At 36.2% G+C, this 18,662-nt stretch overlaps 1 protein-coding gene across 3 annotated transcripts in view; it reads left to right on the top strand.

Annotated features, from left to right (window-relative positions):
* Window positions 1-18,662, top strand: part of LOC131044391 (ubiquitin carboxyl-terminal hydrolase 14) — a 125,232-nt gene that overhangs the window by 30,620 nt on the left and 75,950 nt on the right. For all 3 annotated transcript variants that reach the window (XM_057977710.2, XM_057977712.2, XM_057977711.2), the window contains one exon: window positions 17,859-17,953. In XM_057977710.2, coding sequence (XP_057833693.2) covers window positions 17,859-17,953 — 95 coding nt within the window. The remainder of the gene's footprint in view (window positions 1-17,858; window positions 17,954-18,662) is intronic.

The following is an 18,662-nucleotide window of genomic DNA, read 5'->3' as shown; positions in this document are numbered from 1 at the left end:
ATGGAAGGAGAGTGCCAAAACTGGGTTAAGGAGGAATTCTATTATTTTCCTAAAGTTATCATCTTTGGAGGTTTTTACTTATTCCAAGTCTGGAATTATTAGCCTGGAATTCCTTTCCCGACGGATTTTCTAGAACTCTTTCGTCACAAATTTAATGTTAATTATTTTATTTCGTAGGAATGGCAAAATCTAGCAAGGCTAGAAATACCTCCTGATAGGCACAAATCAAGAATGAACAAAGGATTTCTCCCGGAGGCAAAAATCATTTCAAAATGGAGAGAAGTCAACGACATCGACCTGGAACTTTTAGGCTGGGAGAATTTAGAAAAAGATTATATGGAACAGCTGGACATCCTCTGTCAGCCATTGTTACTAAGATAGTCAAAAGTGGAATTATAGTTGCTGCCGGCTTCCCTCCTGCCATTTAGTGCTCGAAGCTGATTATGGAATGTACGAAGCATTACAACGCTGAAAGAAGGGCGATTTTGGCACTTGATGGCAAGCTCTTGGCCAATCTTACAGCCTAAGCGATTGGGGAAAGTTTTGGGATTCCTGCATACCAATCCATGATATACAAGAGCAAGGAAAGAGCAATGTTGATTTATGATGCTGGTTTTGAATGATGCACTGGAATGATTAATAAGGTGTGGATGCAAAAGCCGAAGCCTCATATCTCAAAGTTACCCAAGCAAATCACCAACATGGATTTCAAACAAGAATATGCTGATCTTGTGCTGATGATGAGCTGGGTAATGGGGATGTCCACAAGCCTTCATGTTTGAAAGTTGGATGTTTTACATAATTGGCGAAGTAATGGAAGGCAATAGGGTGATAGATTGGGCAAAAATAATCAGCCACAACTTGGACGAGCAGCTGAGGAATTTAAAGCAATCTCAATCTTTCTATATGAGCTTGTATGTTATCTATTTGCTGGCAAGAATGGGCAAGTTTAATGGATTTCTAGGCAAAGGATCCACGGGATGCGGACTAGGACAGCTGAAAGTTCACGAATGCTATCCACAATTACACTTGTATGATCCTACTTCTTTCAAGATGGCAAGTGACACCTTCACTATGCATATCACTAGATCGTTGCAAGGAGGACTTCACATGAGATTGTTGCAGGAGACAAGGAAGTTAGTAAAGAGGTAAGGAGCCTGGTACATTCAATTTCTGAAGTTTACTTATATCCGGGTCCAAGGATTTGCTGACCAGCCGTAAGAACTTCCAAAGTATCCAATAGACAAGATGATGCTATTAGAGGTTGCTAGATAGTTGACCGCCTATGACAAACATTAGAAGAAGAAGAAGTTGGGACTTCAATTTTCAATCGTAGTGGGAAGATTATGTGTCCATCATTGGCGGCGGCAGAAAAGTTAGTGGATGAATTATTATTCTATCACCTTGCATCTCATACCACAAGAACATTCTTTGATTTATATGATAAAATCAGAATGGTTGCCGGCGTAAAGCACAAGCATAAGTTTCAGCTAGAAGATTATTGGGCCAATGCTGACTTTGAAGTTAGAAGGAGGGTGTTCTCTAGATTGCCTCTCAGGCTGATAAGAATTTGTGAAGTTATACAAATGCCGGATCAGATTGAAGAGGATGAAAATACTGTTCAACTTGAGTATGAACAAGAGAAAGATAGGCCTATTTAGGTGCCAAACTAGTCAGAACCGAAAGTTGATGATTTAGACGTCCTAAGTAGGCCAGTCCTGAAGTTCACTAAAGTTGAAAATCAAGAATGCCTGCCTAGCTTACAATCTTATGGGAGACTTGGAATCCAATGATGAGGCAACAAAAAGGTCAAACAAGGAGTCAACATTGTTGAGGGCATCGGTTAAAAAGATTCAGGAAGAAATCCTCAATGTAGTGGAGGCATTGTTTGCAAGAAGGTTGACTGATGAGGAGCTGACAGTGGACCACCTGAAGGATAGGCTACATGAATTCTTCCCGGAATCCTTCTCGAAGGAACATTTCCTTGTTCTCCAACACAAAGCACAAGAATCAAGAAGTGACACCAAGATGGGGGAAGTTTTTCTCCAAGTGTGAAGAGGACACTTCTTTGATGGAATTCAAATTGGAGACTTGTTGTGACGTCTTCACACATCGCCCCATTGCAAATGGGGACCCCCACTTTTCGCTTTTTAGAGTAGAAGTTTTGCCTAATTTTCTAGTGTTTGCCTTTGCCGATGAGAGGGTTTTTGAATTTTAGAGTGATCTTGAGTTTCGCCCAAGTCTAGGGGGTTGCCTTAGGATTTTGATTTATTCTTGCTAAGTGTTGAGTTTTAATTTTGCCTTGACGTTTGAGCGTAAATGCGTCTAAGTGTGTTTAAGTTGGTGGTATTTTTGTGCCTAGGCATCAAGAGGTCCTTTAGGAGTTGTTTTCTCGCTCCTAGGAAGTTATTCAAGTTGATTTTGCACTTTATCCCGATAGGTTTCCTTGTTTTTGCTCAAATTTTTGATGAATTTGCCTAAGTCCAGTTGAGTTTTATTTAGTTTTGAAGTTTCCTAGTGATTTTGAGTGGAAAAATCATCATTTTCCAGATGAAAATCCATATTCTAAGGGTTAAAAGGTCAAAATTCCACACTAGAGGTGCTTTTCCCCTCGTATTCCTGACTACCCATGGTTTTCCCCACTCAAAATCCAGACTGGACATGGATTTCCCTTGGAATCCATACTTGCCTCATTTTTCCACCACTGTGAATCCATACTAGGGACGATTTTCCACTAGGATGATTAAATTTTGTCTAAGTGTTGGGAATTTTCTTGACTACCTTCGAATTTCCCCTGGGGAGTGTGGATGAAGTTGCAGGTGACTTAAGTGAGGATTCCTGATGACTATCAATTTTCCACTAGGACTTTTGTGACGAGATTTCATGGATTTTAATGCGGATGGTGATTCTAGACTTTAGGCAAATTTCCACAAGTGATGATTTTGACAATTTTGAGTCCGGATAACTGTCCAGACAAGGGTCGATTTTCCCCTAAAGGCAAATTTGTGCAAGTTTGATGAAATTTTGTTGGGATTTTTATCGCAACATGGGGCGAATTTCCCCCAAGAGCATTTTAATGAGTTTTTATTGGGATTTTTATCGCAACATGGGGCGATTTTCCCCCAAGGGTTAATTTTGATCTAAATTTTGGAATATTTTAAATAAATTGACCCCAAATTTAATTGTTTTTACAAGTGTTGATGATTATTTAAAAAATAAAAAACAATTAATAAATGATTTGCAATAAACATTTAATGATTAGATGCTTCTAGAAGCAAATCGATTTTCCCCGGCAAGTATAAGTATGAAAGTTGTATCCCACATTGCTTTTGTGGTGAAGTTTCAAGGTGAAAATGTGTTTAAGTGTGCCTGCCCAGCATTAAAATATCATTATATTTGCTGAGTGTGATTGCTAAGTTGCTGATTTGGATGATTTTCTCCAACTGGGTGATTTTGGTGAAGTGTCTACTTGACACATTTGGAGCTGAAAGTTAGTTTTTTTGTTCATTTTCTGCCTATTCCCAGCTGGGCTATATTTCTTGGCAGCCATTGGAGCAAGTTTTTGAGTAATTTTCGAATTTGGGACGTGGCGCCATGGCTGAAGTTGGGCGATTTTATTTGGGAGGCTGATTCCTCCATATCTTGATGAATTTTGGTGATATTTTTGAGTGTTAAGGGGCTGCCATTATTTTCAGACCTTGCTGGGAGTGATTTGACCTCCATTGTTGGCTAGGGACACATTTTCAGAATTATTTTTCATTGCCCAGCTCATCCACACTAAGACAATTTTGGTTAAGGGCTGTATGGAGGAGTTTTCAGTGCATTTTGAAGGGCCACCATTGTTGTTACAGTCTGAAACTCCATAGTTGCAGGTTGTCTTCCGATTGATTTTCATTTCCAACCACTTGCCAATTTGGAAAATTTTACTTGGGGGTCATTTCTTATGAGTTTTTTTGGGCATATGGTGGAGCTTCCATTGCTGATCTAAGTCTGAAACTTCACTTTCGGATTTGTCTTCAGGCTTAGATATTTTTTACCAGCCCTTTGTTTGTGCCCAAATTTGACAAACTTCACTATGGGAAGGTGAAATCCATCAAATACAGGTGTTTCCTATGACTACGACAAGTTTAAATGACTGATTTATTGAAGTTGCAGGCTGTCTTCAGACTTAAGGCAGTCATTGTTGGACTTTGGAAGAGTGTCTTCAGACTTTAAGAACTAAAAATCAGATTTTTCCACACCCTTTTCCAAACATTTTCAGAATTGTGGTATACTTTCGGGCACCATTTTTGACATTTTTCTGAGTATACCAGGTTGTCTTCAGACTGAAACTTTATTTCCAGCCACATAGTTGTGCCCAGATGTGACCATTTCTGAGTTTTGAAGGTCAAAATAATTCAAATGCAAGCATGTGACATGGCTGTGACCACTTCCAGCCATTGATATTCATCATTTTTAGAGTGTCTTCAGACTTTTTGGAGCCATTTTCAGACTTTCAGAGGGTGTATTCAGACTTAAGAATCGGAAAATCAGACTTCGATACACCATTTTCTGAGTATTTTCAGGCATTGGAGGGCGTATTCAGACTTTGTCCTCAGAAAATTAGACTTTTATTACAACTTTGATATCAAAAATCAGTCATTTCCTGAGTATTTTCAGACCTCCTAGTGATATCTCTAGACCTGGACATTCATTTTTGGGCTCCAAATACTTTGATTTTTCTGAGTTTACATAGGTGTCTTCAGACTTAGCAATTATGATCAGACTTATCCTAAGTTTGAAAATCTGTTTTTCTTAAGGAAAATCTTCCACATTTCAATCCAGACCTTCATATTTTCTAGAATTGGTGTTACAATTTTTTAAGACTACCTATCACATGTTGGGACAAATGTCAGGAACAAAGTCCCTGTGAGGTTCTAATTTTCACTCAACACATGATGTCCAGGGACAGTGAGTCTGGATGAGGGTCGGATTTCCACTTGAGTACGGAATTACAAAGGAAGGAAGTTGTCCGGATAGGCATCAAATTTCCACCAAGTGAAGAATGGACAAGGATAATGCAGATGATTTTGAGGAATGATCAGTCCATATGCAGATGAATTTCCCACCAAGGTTGAAGTTAAGTTTATCATACTAGTGTTTGATTCAATACTTATTTGTTTTGCAGGACTGAAACGAGGCAGGACTGAAACGAGGAAAGGAAGCATGATGATCAAGGCTTGAGGTGAAGGAGGATGCACACAATGCGGATAAGGAAGATCAATACTTCAAAGATTGAATGAGGAATTCAAGATGGAGATTCCAGAAGGTGAAGATGAGGACTAGATCAATCATGAAGAAGAATTCACTTTGATGGTGAATAAATGAAGGAAAGCAAGTTCAAGACATGAGCACAAGGGATTTCATATCAAGAAATCCGGAACTACATCAAGGAATTCCAATATCAAAGCACGTCAAGGAAGGAAATATTTCAGGATTCCAAGATTGGGAAATTTTCCAAACATAAGGAAGGAACAGTTCATGGAATTCCTTTACATAAGGATGGAATGTAAAGTATCGTAAGGGATTCCAAACATTGTGAAGATGAAGAATGTACAAGGCAAATTGGTTAAGTGTATAAGGCAAGATGAGGTGGCATCCTAGTCACCATTCGTTCAATCAAAGGGTACCAAGTTAACATTCATTCAAGGAGGGAATAGGTGACACATGGCGCTACATCAAATATTATTTATCTTACTTACCCTCGTTTCTTATTGGCCAATGTAATGGTGGTTGTACAAACCCTAATTAGGGTTTTATCTTGTAATCTTGGCTGTTGATCTTGAATCAATCTGAGCCATTCATTTCTTTTGAGCCTCTATATATACCTCATTGCCTCTCATTTGTAAGGGAGAGTTTTTTTGTAGAATTGTTGGTATATGCTGCAACTATTTGAATCTAAATCATTGTTCAATTGTTGGTGATTTTGCTCTCCAAATGTTGTCTTTGCATTCATGGTTCTCAATTCCTCCAAGTTAGATTAGAATTTGTTTTCATGTTTATTAGATTCAATGAACGATTTGTTGAATATATTTGTGTGAAATCCTTAATCCATACCACTAGCCTCTTGCCGCTGGTAAGTGCACCTTGTGTGGTCAATTGGAGATTTGAGTAAGCTTATCTTCAACTATTATGCGTCCCTTGACAAGCATCAACTTGGATGGTGTCAACGTTTGATGGTGATAGTCTGAAAATCCTTTAGTATACCTTAGACGATTGCACGAAGCTTATGTCAATACTTGTTTGTGAGACCTTGCCTAGTTTGATTCCATTAAATTTGTTCATCATTTCCTACATTCCTAGGCCTAGAATAGATTTCTTGAACCCTATCCCTTTTGCCACTTTTTAGCAAGTCTTGTTAGAATTAAGTCCAGAGCTTCATTGCTAAATCCTAAGTCATCGGCAAACCCATCCTAATCCATGATAAGATTGAGCATTCATGTACAACGTAAGTCCCCTTGTGATTCCAACATTATCACATCAAACCACCGAACTTATCCACAAGTCAAGACCTGACATTTTGTAACCTTGGAGTTGTCTCATTTGATCGTGAAGCATAGCATATGAGAGACTTTGTTCAAGAGAGGATAAGATACCTTGGTATTTTATTTTGTGTTCGCATGTACATAAAAAACACATCAACAAGACTATGCCAAGTGTCTCCGTATGAGAGTTGGAAGTCGTCGTGACCAGATTCGTTGCATTCGCCATCAATGAAAGGGATAATGGTCGTCCTATTTTGGACAAGAATCTATTGAATGCATGATGGCATAGTGGGTCATTAATTGCTCGTGGATGTTTAGACCAAGTGGTGCCTCATCCATTGCATGATGGCTGCCATGTTTAAGAAGTTAGTGGATCATTAATGCATGGTGGGTAATTTGAAAATGTAATGGACATTTAATGCATCATGGATGCCCTTTTGCTAATAAAGGGTAATTAATATGTAGTGAGTGAGATTCCTCATTAATGGCTATCCCCACTACTTGGTGACACATTTTGGGAATCTTTGGTCAAACCCTAATTAGTGTTTTGCATGGCTGAATCTTAGCCATTGATCTGAATGTAATCTAGGCCGTCCATTTTCTTTTGGGGCCTATAAAAGGGGGTAACCCCTTCATTTGTAAAGGGAGGGAGAATGGTATGAGATTGTTGCTATAAGTTTCTTGAGATAATAAGAGTGATACATTGGCTTTTGGTGTTCACTTGTGTTATTTTAAAGCTTGCATGGTTTCATCTTCCTCACATAGATTAGATTTGCTTCAAGTATTTAGATGAATGAAATAGATAGCATTACTTTATGGTGAGATCATTCGCTCATACCTTTTGTAGTTAGATGATTTCTATTTGCGGTGCAAGGTTGGATTGAGCTTTTATATGTGTTCTTAATCTGGATTTTCAAATGAGCATTGTTCTTTGATGGTGTTCATGGATGATTTAAAATCTTACAAGCACAACCTTTGAAGATTGCACCCTCTTTATGTAGTTGTTTGAAAGTGGTGAAGTAAAGTGTGGTCAATCTTGCCTAAGTCTTCGTTGTCTGTTGAATTCCTAGGATTAGATTAGAACCTTTCTAAACCCTTGCTATTTACTTTTTGCATATCTTATTGAAAAGTTCCAAAAAAGAGCCGTCTAGTGCTAAATCATCCGCAAAGCCTCCTTGAAGTTTTAAATTTGTTTAAGTCTTCTTCACTTTACGTAAGTCCCCTTGGATTACCACAACCAAATGAGCCTATATCCATCATAAAGTCACAAGTACGCAGCTGGAACCTTGGAATCACTGTATGTTCTTTTTGCAATCTTAGCATACATGGGATTTTGATCAAGAGAGGATAGAGTGACTGTTGGTAACTTTATTTTGTGTTGGTGTAGTCATAAAACATCCACCAACAAGTCCTCCTTCAATTAGCATTAATAATGTCTACATTTTGCTGCACAAAGTCTTTGGCTCTTGGTACACGACTTTCAGTGAGGATTAGATCTCCAAATGAAAGGGCTCATTCCTATTGACATATGATAGGTGGTGTTATAACAATATAACCTAAGGTCTAACTATTTGATCGATGCTTTTTGCCGTCCCGTAACATAGTTTCTTAGGTATCCTTCTAACCATTTGTTGACAATTTTTGTTTGCACATCAGTTTGTCAATAGTAACTTGTACTTAGAGTGAGTTCTATTCTTGCTAATTTCAAAAGCTCTTGCCAAAACAACTAAGGAATGTGATATCCCTATCATTGACGACGTTTCTAGGTAAACCATGCAGTTTGAAAATTTCCTTCAAAAAAACATCGGCTACTCGAGGAGCTCTATAGTCTGTGGATATTGCAATAAAATGTGCATTCTTGGTTAAGTGGTCCACCACAACATATATCTTTGCCTTGTAACTTGGGATGTCTTGTTATGAAATTAATGGAAATACTTTCCCATTTTTGGTTAGGTACGAGTAGGGGTTGAAGGAGGCCTATTGGAAAGGTTTGTTTTGCCTTGTTCCTTTGGCATGCCATGCATTCTTGAATGTGTTCTAGGATGTCTTTCTTGAGACTCTTCCAAGAATATTTCTCTCTTATTTGCGTATAGTATTTACAATATCTTTTTTTCCTGCTAAGGGGTTGTCATGATATTCTCGGATGATTTTCTCCTATCTTTGAATAGAACGAGTTCTTTCACCACTTTATATTTTTCATTTTGTAGATTTCCTTCTAGGATGTCATTTGCCCATAGATCTTTGATGTATTCAATAATAATCGAGTTCTTTCAATTTGCGAAAATGCTTGTTATGGAATATAAGTAAGGCTTGTGGGACATGGCATCAACTACAATTTGGTTTTTCCCTTGCATATATTCTATGTCAATATCATAAGCTTGCAACTTGCTGACCCATTTTTATTGTTAGTTGTTTAAATTTTTGATTTAGGAAAAACCTTAGGCTGTTTTGGTTAGTTTTTACAATGAATTTTCTAGTTTCCACAAATCAAATATTGTTTAAATTTGGCTAGTGCATGCATAATGGCTAACATTTTTTTGTCATAAATGTAGTAATGTTTTTTGGCTTCTATAAGCTTGTGACTTTCGAATGCAATTGGGTGTTTGTTTTGCATCAGTAATACCTCAATGCCTTTTCGAGAAGCATCACACTCTACTTCAAAGGGTCATGTAAAGTCAGGAATGACAAGAATGGGGCAAGAAATCATGACCTCTTTAAGTCTTTCAAAAGCTTCTTGAGCTTCTTCATTCCATGCAAAGGCTCTTCTTATAGTTATGTTGTTGAGTGTAGCGACGATTTAAAAAAAAACCTTTGACAAACCTTCGGTAGTAGTTGCACAAACCCAAGAATTCTTTTAGATGGGTTAGGGTTCTTGGTTTAAAGTTTAAAGCGTTCCCTTATAGCCTTTATCTTTTGCTCATCCACACCTCTTGTGCGTTGATTTTACGTCTTAGGTATAGGATTTTTTCTAACTCAAATTCATATTTGGGACTTTTGCATATAGTGATTCTTGTTCAAGAATTCCTAGGACTTCATTGATATGCTGAAGGTGTTCTTCCTATGTTTTATCGTAAATCAATATGTCATCGAAGAATACAAATAGGAACTTCCTTAGTTGTTTCTTGAATAAGTGTTTCATGCATAATTGTAATGTTGTCAAGGCATTGGTTAAGCCAAAGGGTAGGACCAAGAATTCTCAGTGTCCAAAGTGACATCTAAAGGTGGTCTTAGGGATATCTTCATCCTAATTTGGTGGTAGCTAGATCGTAAGTCAATCTTAGAAAAGTATTTTGCTCCATGTAGCTCATCAAGTAGTTAAACGACTCTAGGAATATGATAACGGTTTTTTATGATCTTCTTGTTCAAGGCTCTATAATCTCTGCACATTCACATAGTGCCATCCTTCTTTTCAACTAGTTACATGGAGGAGCAAAAGAATTTGAACTATAGGTTGATTGTGTGCCATTTCGAGAAGCTCCTTAATGTTTTTTTCTATTTCTTTGTTAAATTTCTAGGGATGCCTATTTGTAATGTCCCCTATTATGACATAACTCAATTTTGCCCTAGAATTCCTAAATGAGGTATGGATTATGTTCAGAAATGTAAATTGTCACTTGAAACCTGGATTTAGAGCCTGCAACCGGTTTGTTATTAAAAGATGATTAAACATACAATTCAACAATGTTAGAAAGAGAATTCTTAAACATTATTATAATATTCCTAATGTATATGTGAGATTCCCTTGAGGCTTTTTCCAACAATCCATCTACACTATGAAGCACCTTGGAGATCATACAAGGCGCAGTGTGTGTGTGTGTTAATTTCTGAGTTTGTAACTTGTATTGGCTTGAGTGCCGGTTAATCTTCCTTGATCAATCCCCCTATGGATGGATTTTCCAAGTGATTTGTCCTTCCTCTTATATCTTCAAGTGAGGAGAAGAGACACCTTTTCATCGAGTCTATTGGCTTTGCAAAGGTTGCAACTCTTCATACTTAATCACTACCTTGCTGTGTTATATCCATTCTAATCTTCTCATTCTTTATTAATCACTACCCATAATGTAATTGCTGCATATTATATGATTGTAATCGCTGCATATAATATCGTTTCTATATGTACTGGCAGCTTTTTACAATGGTAATCTCTGCAAACAAATACCTTTTGTTTTTGTTTATTACCTAATATGGGTCGCTATTTATCACATGAATCACTGTCCTCATTATACCCCCATTGCTGACTAGTGGGCTATTAATATGGCTGTCAATATTTGCTATTCAATATTATCGTTCAGTATCAGCATTAAATATATACTTATTAAGTGTATTCTTCCAGAGATCTGTTATTGGTAGTTAATAAATGTTTTTTGAGAAAGTTAGTCAACCCTCAACATAGGTAAATATTTCTTAACTAGTCATTGCTGCTATTTATTATTATAATTCCTTTTATTTTGGTTGGCTTAGACAAATAGAAAATGGCGAAGTCTTATGAATAAGGCCATTTTCTTTGCATTGACACCTAGCTAGATTTTATTTTGTTAGCACAGAAGGATGTATTATGGCGGGGCATGACACTATAGGGTGTAGTGATTACAGGTTCAGCCCCTTCTTCAAGTCCTATGGTGTGTCTAAAACCTTTTATGGGACGAAGGCCTGGTGGGATGTTGCCAAATACCTTTTTATGTTTCTTTAGGTTCGTTTGAATGTCAATGTGTATGGCTTTGCATTTGGAGGAAGACTTGTCAAGTATCATGCATTTTGGGGGCCATTCAACCTGCCCATGTCAAAATGTTCTTTCCATTCTTTTGGATGAAATTACCCTTGGGGATTTGTCAGATAATCCATGCAAGATTACTTCCTGTTTGTTATGTTGAAAACTGAGTTCCATTTTTTGGAAGTCCTGGTAGAAACGTCCTAAAGAATGCAAGCATTTTATGCCCATGACTACTTCAGTGTCTCCCATGTTTACAATTTAAATGTAGAAGTCTTCTTTAATTGGGTGCCTTCCCAAGGTGATGCTTAGTTGTGGAAAACTTCTTGTACACGGGGTAGTAAACCCATCATCTATGGCTACCTTAAAGCCCTGAAAATTTTTGTTTCCAAATTCATTTTTGTAACCAATCCTTCGGCAATAAAGTTGTGTTGCCCCACTATCTACAAGGATGGCCACCTTTTGCCCCTTTAGAACACTACGAATTCAAAAGGGGAGGTACTCCAATGCTTTTGAGATTGCAGCTAAGGTTCCATAGTCTTCCTCATCGAACCTTCTTTTGCTTGGGTTTTCCCTTTCTTGTTCCCATACTTCTTCATCAGATAATGCCTCTATGTTGCGTACTTGGCCTCTTTTTCCACAATTATGTCCTGACTTCCACTTTCCCGTACATTGGAAACATAATTTTTTCCATTTGAAGCTCTTCTCAGTCATTATTATGTATAGGTTCTCATTTCTCCTTACACTGGAGGCATAATCTATTTGTTTGAAGCTCTTCTTGGTCATTTCTAGGAGGAAATGTTTTTTGATGCCCATCTTTCTTATAGAAGGGTTGGGTATGCATGCTTGAGGTTCGATTTTTTGTGTAGGGTTTGTTTTTTGATGATATGACTTCCAACCTTGATGCTTTTTGAATTGAGTCTTCAAGTGTCGTAGGATCAAGACCACTTACTAAACCACAGATTGATTCTTTAATTCTTCAATAAATAGGTATGTAAGTCTACTTTTGGAGATCCCCGATACCATGCTGAAATTGTTTGGAATTTTTTTACATAATCTTCTACGGTTCCTGGTTTTTTTCAATTGTGTTGGTTCTTTGAAGTAACTTTGGGATGTTTCTGATCAAACTGTTTAATAAGCCTGTGTGTGAATTCATTGTAGGTTGTTATGTTTTTGTGTCCTTGGGTAATAAGGCCATGATGCTACCAATCATGGCAGATCCTTTCAAATGTAGAATGGCAGATTTGATAGCATCCTCTTCTGTCATGGTACTAAGGGAGAAATAGATGTCTATCTTTTGGACCCACGAATGTGCCGTGACTCTTCCTAAACCATCAAAGTTGGGTAGAGTCATTTTAGTCACCCTTTGTTGTAAATATTTGTTAGGTTGTCTTCTTTCTCTTCTAGGGGCATGCAATGTTCTAGGATCACAATATTCCCTAAAGGGAATATTTCTCCTGATCTCAAGGTCCATCCTTGAGTAGGCTTCAGCATTTTCATCAATGTTGTTAATTGGTGGATTGTTTACTTCTTCTTCCCTAGGTAGGATTGAAGGTTTTGTTAACCTAGGGGTAGATCCTATTAGTGATATGTTGTTATATTCTGAGTGATTAGAGTTTGCATCCCTCCCATTTGTTTGGTTGGGCCCAAGGGAATTGATTGTATTATTCATATTTTGTAAAGTTTGGAGGAGTACTTGAGTTGTCCTTTCATTTTGTTCCATGAAATTTTGGGTTGCCCTCTCATTGTGTTCCATGAAGGCTCTCAATTCATCTCCCGATTGTTTACCATTTTATTTTTGAGTAGAGGTTTTACTTGCTGCAAGTTGTCTTCTTTCCCTTTCCAATGCCCTTTGTGCCCTTTGGCTTAGTTGCATAAACTATCTTTCATCCTGCATGTTGGTAGGAACAATGCTCTGGTACCTATTGTAATGTTCTCTTTGGGAATATACCTAATTTTTACCCAAAAATAACAATTCAAACAATAGAATTTATTTACAAAGAATATTCTATAACTAAATTACATAATTGCAATTAAACTTAGTGAAAACTGTAATTCATTAACACCTAATATTATGATCATGAATAATCCCATTGAAAACAAAACATCCTAAATGCATTGGGATCCAACTATAGCTTTTTCCAACAGCCAACCATATTACGAATTTGATGGAAAAGCACGATAGGATGTGCAGAGATTGTCCCCCACGGCAAGGCTCAAGAGTGCGGGATGGCCATCCAAGTCAATTCAACCCCTTGGGCCACAAGTAAACCAACTTGGGATGGTCTATTTAATTGAGGGAACCGGTACTGCTGCATCTCCCTACCTCATTTCCTCACTAATTCCAGATATGATTACTTGTAGGAAAATCAAATGAATGATTACTAATCCTAAGATTCTTGATGGATTGGCAAGTTAATTAATTAAATAAATTTTGTTCTTTGCCAGATTCACAAATTAATCAATATAAGATTAAAAATGTGGCATTCCAATCACTTCAGAAATATAATAGTCTGCTGTATCTTACTGCCTTATAATTCAAATTCTTCTGCCTTATTATTCAAATCAGATCTGTTTTCATCGATGCCTTTCTCCAAGAGGTGGTCTGCCTTATATAGTCCTCAAAAGGGGACGAATGGTCACATCCCTCTCTAAGGATAACACTCTTCGAAAAAGAGGCGACTCCTCTTAGTAATCACTGCCCCCTGCACTGCCCCCTGCTGATTGAGATTATTATGAAGACAATTACATCAAACTCTTAAACAGATCACCAATCAGATGGGTGGTATAAAGAGGACAACTCATATATATTTTATCTTATGTATTATTCCTTACTTTTTATGGTGGGGGCATGACATCTTAGTGACTGATGGCTTGAATCTCAGGAGTGATTCCATGAAGTGCTGCCTGCCCAATATCTGTGCCTATTACCTGTTGCAGCTTAATTCTCCCTTTGGCATAAAAAAATACACTAACCTAATAGGAAAGCTGTGCCAGATCCAAAATCCCATGTCACCTGATTCATTGGTACCTGAGTGTCAGTCTCATCTGCCATCATTTATAAGTCCCATGCTTTTGAATATATATGGAAGATTTCTTAACACTAGTTCAGTCACAATGTGTACATGTTGCAACAACTTGGGCAAAGTTCTTAAAATCTGTTAATCTTTTAGCAATCCAAGTCACCAAAGGATTATTAGCACCACACCCTGTAACCTCTAGCAATCCAAGTCATTGAAAGATCATTAGCCACCATACATTTTTTATCCAATATATCTGAGAAAAGTATGTAAATTGTACTCCAAAAGATATCTCAGATCGCTGCACCCAAACATAAGAGAAACCTGTAACCAAAATAATTTAGTTAAGCAAATTTGGAAGATCTCAAAAACTCGTAACTGACACTTTCAAGAACATGTATCCAAATTGACACATTTTAAATCTAAACTCTGTCTGCCCCCTTGGCAGGTAAGAGCTGGGAAAGGATAAATCATCTCACCTGTTAACTAATGTACTACCTGATCACTCATGGATGGTGAAGATCATCAGTGTTGTACCATTGCTGTACGTCATCATGCATACTACCTTCCATACCCCTTCCTTCCTTCCCTCATGAATGGAAAATGTGTAACTGAATTTACAAAATAGATATACAACATTGGGGACCCTGTAACACTCCGCTTCAAATTGACAGCCAATCCAGTATATGAATTTCTCTTGTCAAATCTGGTAAGACTTCTGAATGAACTTTAAAATATGTATCCTCCCAAAACCTAGTTGAAGTCTGGAGGAGGTCATATATTTCACTAATGCCACCCATCACTGTTGGGTGAATAAAAGACTACAAGTGTAAAATTCAAATGAAACCAAGTATCAAGCCACAGTCAAGTGAAATCAACAGCCAAATTGCAAAGAATGGATTTGGTGGTTGAAAAAGATGATTTGTTGCAGGTGGCATAATATAGTAAGTGAAATGAGAAATTCCAGGTTTCCTTAATTAAGAAATTAGATACCAGCAGAGGAAGGAAATATTTATGGTTATGGTAGTGTCATGTTTTCTAACCAGCTAAGATATTAGGAATCTCTAAATTGCAAAAGGTAGTCTCAACGTACCCCTTTTGACTCTCTTTTATAGAACTAGATTACACTTGCTTAAGTGATGACACCTGCCTTGTTTTGAAGTGTAAAAAGTTAAAATTCTCTTGTGCCACCCACTACCACCCTCCCTGCACTTTTCCCCACCTCTTAAATCATTAACTGGAACATGGTTATTTAGACAATTCTCTTTCTAATGTTTAACATTTTTTTACAGTAAACAAGAACTTTGGATTCTCTTTTCAATACCAATTTACAGTATGATACTTTACTTCTGGCTTCTTTATAATAATAATCGCGGAGTGAAAGATGACATTTTAACTACACATCAAATTATACATTTCATGCTAATATATCTTTATCAAACCAAAAATTATAACAATTGTGAGGAGCCATTTAATGAAGATCATCCACAATTTTTTTTTCTTCAGTATTATCAATGGCAATGCCATTTGATTCTCCTAAATATCACCATACAAAGACATATTAAGTGGTAACAATAAAGACATCTTACAAATGTCCTCATATTTCCATTTGAATTGAATAAAAAGTTTTGAACACATCGGTTGCATTCTATTTCACTTTTCTTTCCCATTTCAAAAAACCCTTGTTAGGAGAGCCTTTTTCAAAAATAATGTTTTAGGTAGTATTGTTAAATCATTGAAAAATTGTTTTCTCTTTTTAAATTGGTAAAATCTTGAATTCTAAAATTTTTTTTAGGGGGATTGTGAAAAGTCACCTACTGTGTAGAAAATTGCTATTTCTTCAACAGATCAAAGATCACACGGGATTAATCAAAGTCTATGAACACATTTATAAAAAGATCTTTTATTGTGCGGGCAGAAAGCCCTTCAGATTTATAGTGATTTGCAGATCCATTTATCTCTTTGGAACACCTTCAAATAGGTTTAAAGTACTCCTGTAATCAAGAGACACCTTTCTTTGTTCAGGGAATAAAATGACTGTAATCCTAAAGTTTTGGAATTGCAATGAAAAGATGTTGTTAAGAGATTGGACTCTTCATTTCTTTCATAAGATGTATACACACCTAGAAATATAATTTGGAATTTGTTGAATGCTCTTCAAAAATGCCTCAAGGAATTGATAACTGGCACTTGAATAGAGGGAAGTTTGTTGTCAAAGAAATAGTTATCCATTTCCTAAATAAAAGACATCTTTTCTAGATTAGATCCTGCTAGTATTACCAAAACGTTCACGAGAACATTTATATTTGCATAAAAAAGTACTGCTTCATCAACTGAGAAAAAAATTGACAAATAAAATGTTACTGTTCGGGTAGCTGTAAGAAAGTGCAAAAACAACAATTAGCATACACTTTTGTGACACCAACCTCACAGACAGTGAAACTGGTGTTTCATTGCCAAATCTGATGTTTTGTCCATTTCTTTTGATCATTGTGATAGAGAGTTGTGTAAATTTGAAAATTTTACAATTCTGAATATCTTTTGAGTTATTGAATGCTTCATGCCAACTTTAATTTTCATTTCTTAAACAACAGTACCAATCGTTTAAGCCACAGCTACAAATCTGTAGGAGACATCGCATATGGATCTAACCTTCTGGGGTGATGTGTTGATATTCAATTTGTCTGATATTCATGAAATTGTATCACTGAAAACACAAACTATAGAAATCCATACAACATTTCTGAGTCTTGCTGGCTGTCTTGAGTTTTTGGGGTAATATGGTTTCAAGTATTTCGGCTTCTTTCGAAATCCATACAAGCAAAAGAATTGCCTCCAAAAGTATCTTGTTTGACAATCTTTAATGAAATTTAAAGAAGAATATTGTAGGATTCAGGCTTGCTTAGATCTGTCATCATTATCCTACTTGTGGGCGTGAACACACTATTTTTAGCATAAAATCTTGCTGATTTGCCTTTTTAAATGCTTCTATTGATCAAGAAATGACATCAATAATTTTTTCTATTGAACTTAAAGGTAAAGTTGGGGTTATCTTATTAGCAATTGTCTTTTGAATGTTCCACACATACATGTCATTTTCTGTTTGTGTAACACTATTTAATATTTGCATTTCTACATGGCTATTCATATTGTATAATATGTTCTTTTCATTTATTTGCATTTAAATGTCTTGTATATTATGTTTCCTGATGTTAGATTTTAAAATTGGCTGTAGTTCCCCAGCTTATTTGTGTACATTTCAAGCAATCAGTTTCAAGTGATTACAGCCTTGAACACTGAAAATTAACGTGTAACCTGACAATTGCTATTGCTTTAATGGTGCTCACAATCGATTTGTAATGATCAAAATTTTCATCTATTCGATATTATCTGCACAAAATTTTCATGGGAGTACCATATATTGGAGAAACAAAATTTCCATTGTTCTAAGGAACTATTTGTTCACAATGTACCATGGGTTACTCTTGTTTCTAATGTATGAATTTATTTGTTTATTTTGGTTATAGACAACTTTTTGTGATGAAATGGTTAGGGATGGTTGTTTCAAAATTTGATGCTTTTGCTTTGTTGTGATGGATTTCTTAGATGTTTACTCTTACCCTGAGGACGAAGCAGTTGAGGATCCTTTTTTAGCTCAACATTTATCATTCTTTGGTATTGATTTCTCATCCTTGAAAAAGGTAAATTGTCTGTATTTAATTTTTAAATTGATGCCCTTATGGATTAATGGTACCCAATTTATGTTAGACGTTTGTTGGCAAATTAATGTCTAATATATTTGCCTTTAGTATCAGCTTGTATCTTTGGGTTTGCTTATGCTTTTTAAATATTTTGTTTCATTGGTTTTGATTGCATTTTCTTAAGGGTAGAAATAGAAATTTCTTTTTGCTTTTTGCTAGGGGAATCTGTGACAATATTGTTTGAAGGTTGAAATAATATTTTTTAAAATTTAAATACAAAGTACTATGTTAGAAGATACATAATGGCTACAGAGTAATAATTATTTTCTCAGCGTCAACCTATTGACCTTAGCCTTTGTTTTTTGGTCTATTATAATACAGAACTGAATAGTAAATACCAAGGATGAAAAACTCTTACTCGGCAATAAATCTTTTGGCCCAATTTTTTTAAAAAATGGGGAAAAAATCAGCAATAAATCGGCACATTTATCGAACATTTGAAAATATATAATTTCTTAAAATATTCTTAAAAACACACATATACACTAAATTTATAGAATATAATAACAGATAGTATTCGTTTTGAATTATAGAACTCAGATATTAAATTCTCCATTATAAATATTATAATATATATATAAAAACATGAAAAAAAAATATTATAGAACTCAAAACGAATAATATCTTTATTGTGAATCATAGAACATAC

The sequence above is a fragment of the Cryptomeria japonica genome, chromosome 2 (genome assembly GCF_030272615.1).
Source record: "Cryptomeria japonica chromosome 2, Sugi_1.0, whole genome shotgun sequence".
NCBI lineage: Eukaryota > Viridiplantae > Streptophyta > Pinopsida > Cupressales > Cupressaceae > Cryptomeria > Cryptomeria japonica.
This window is presented reverse-complemented; position numbering and strand designations above follow the sequence as displayed.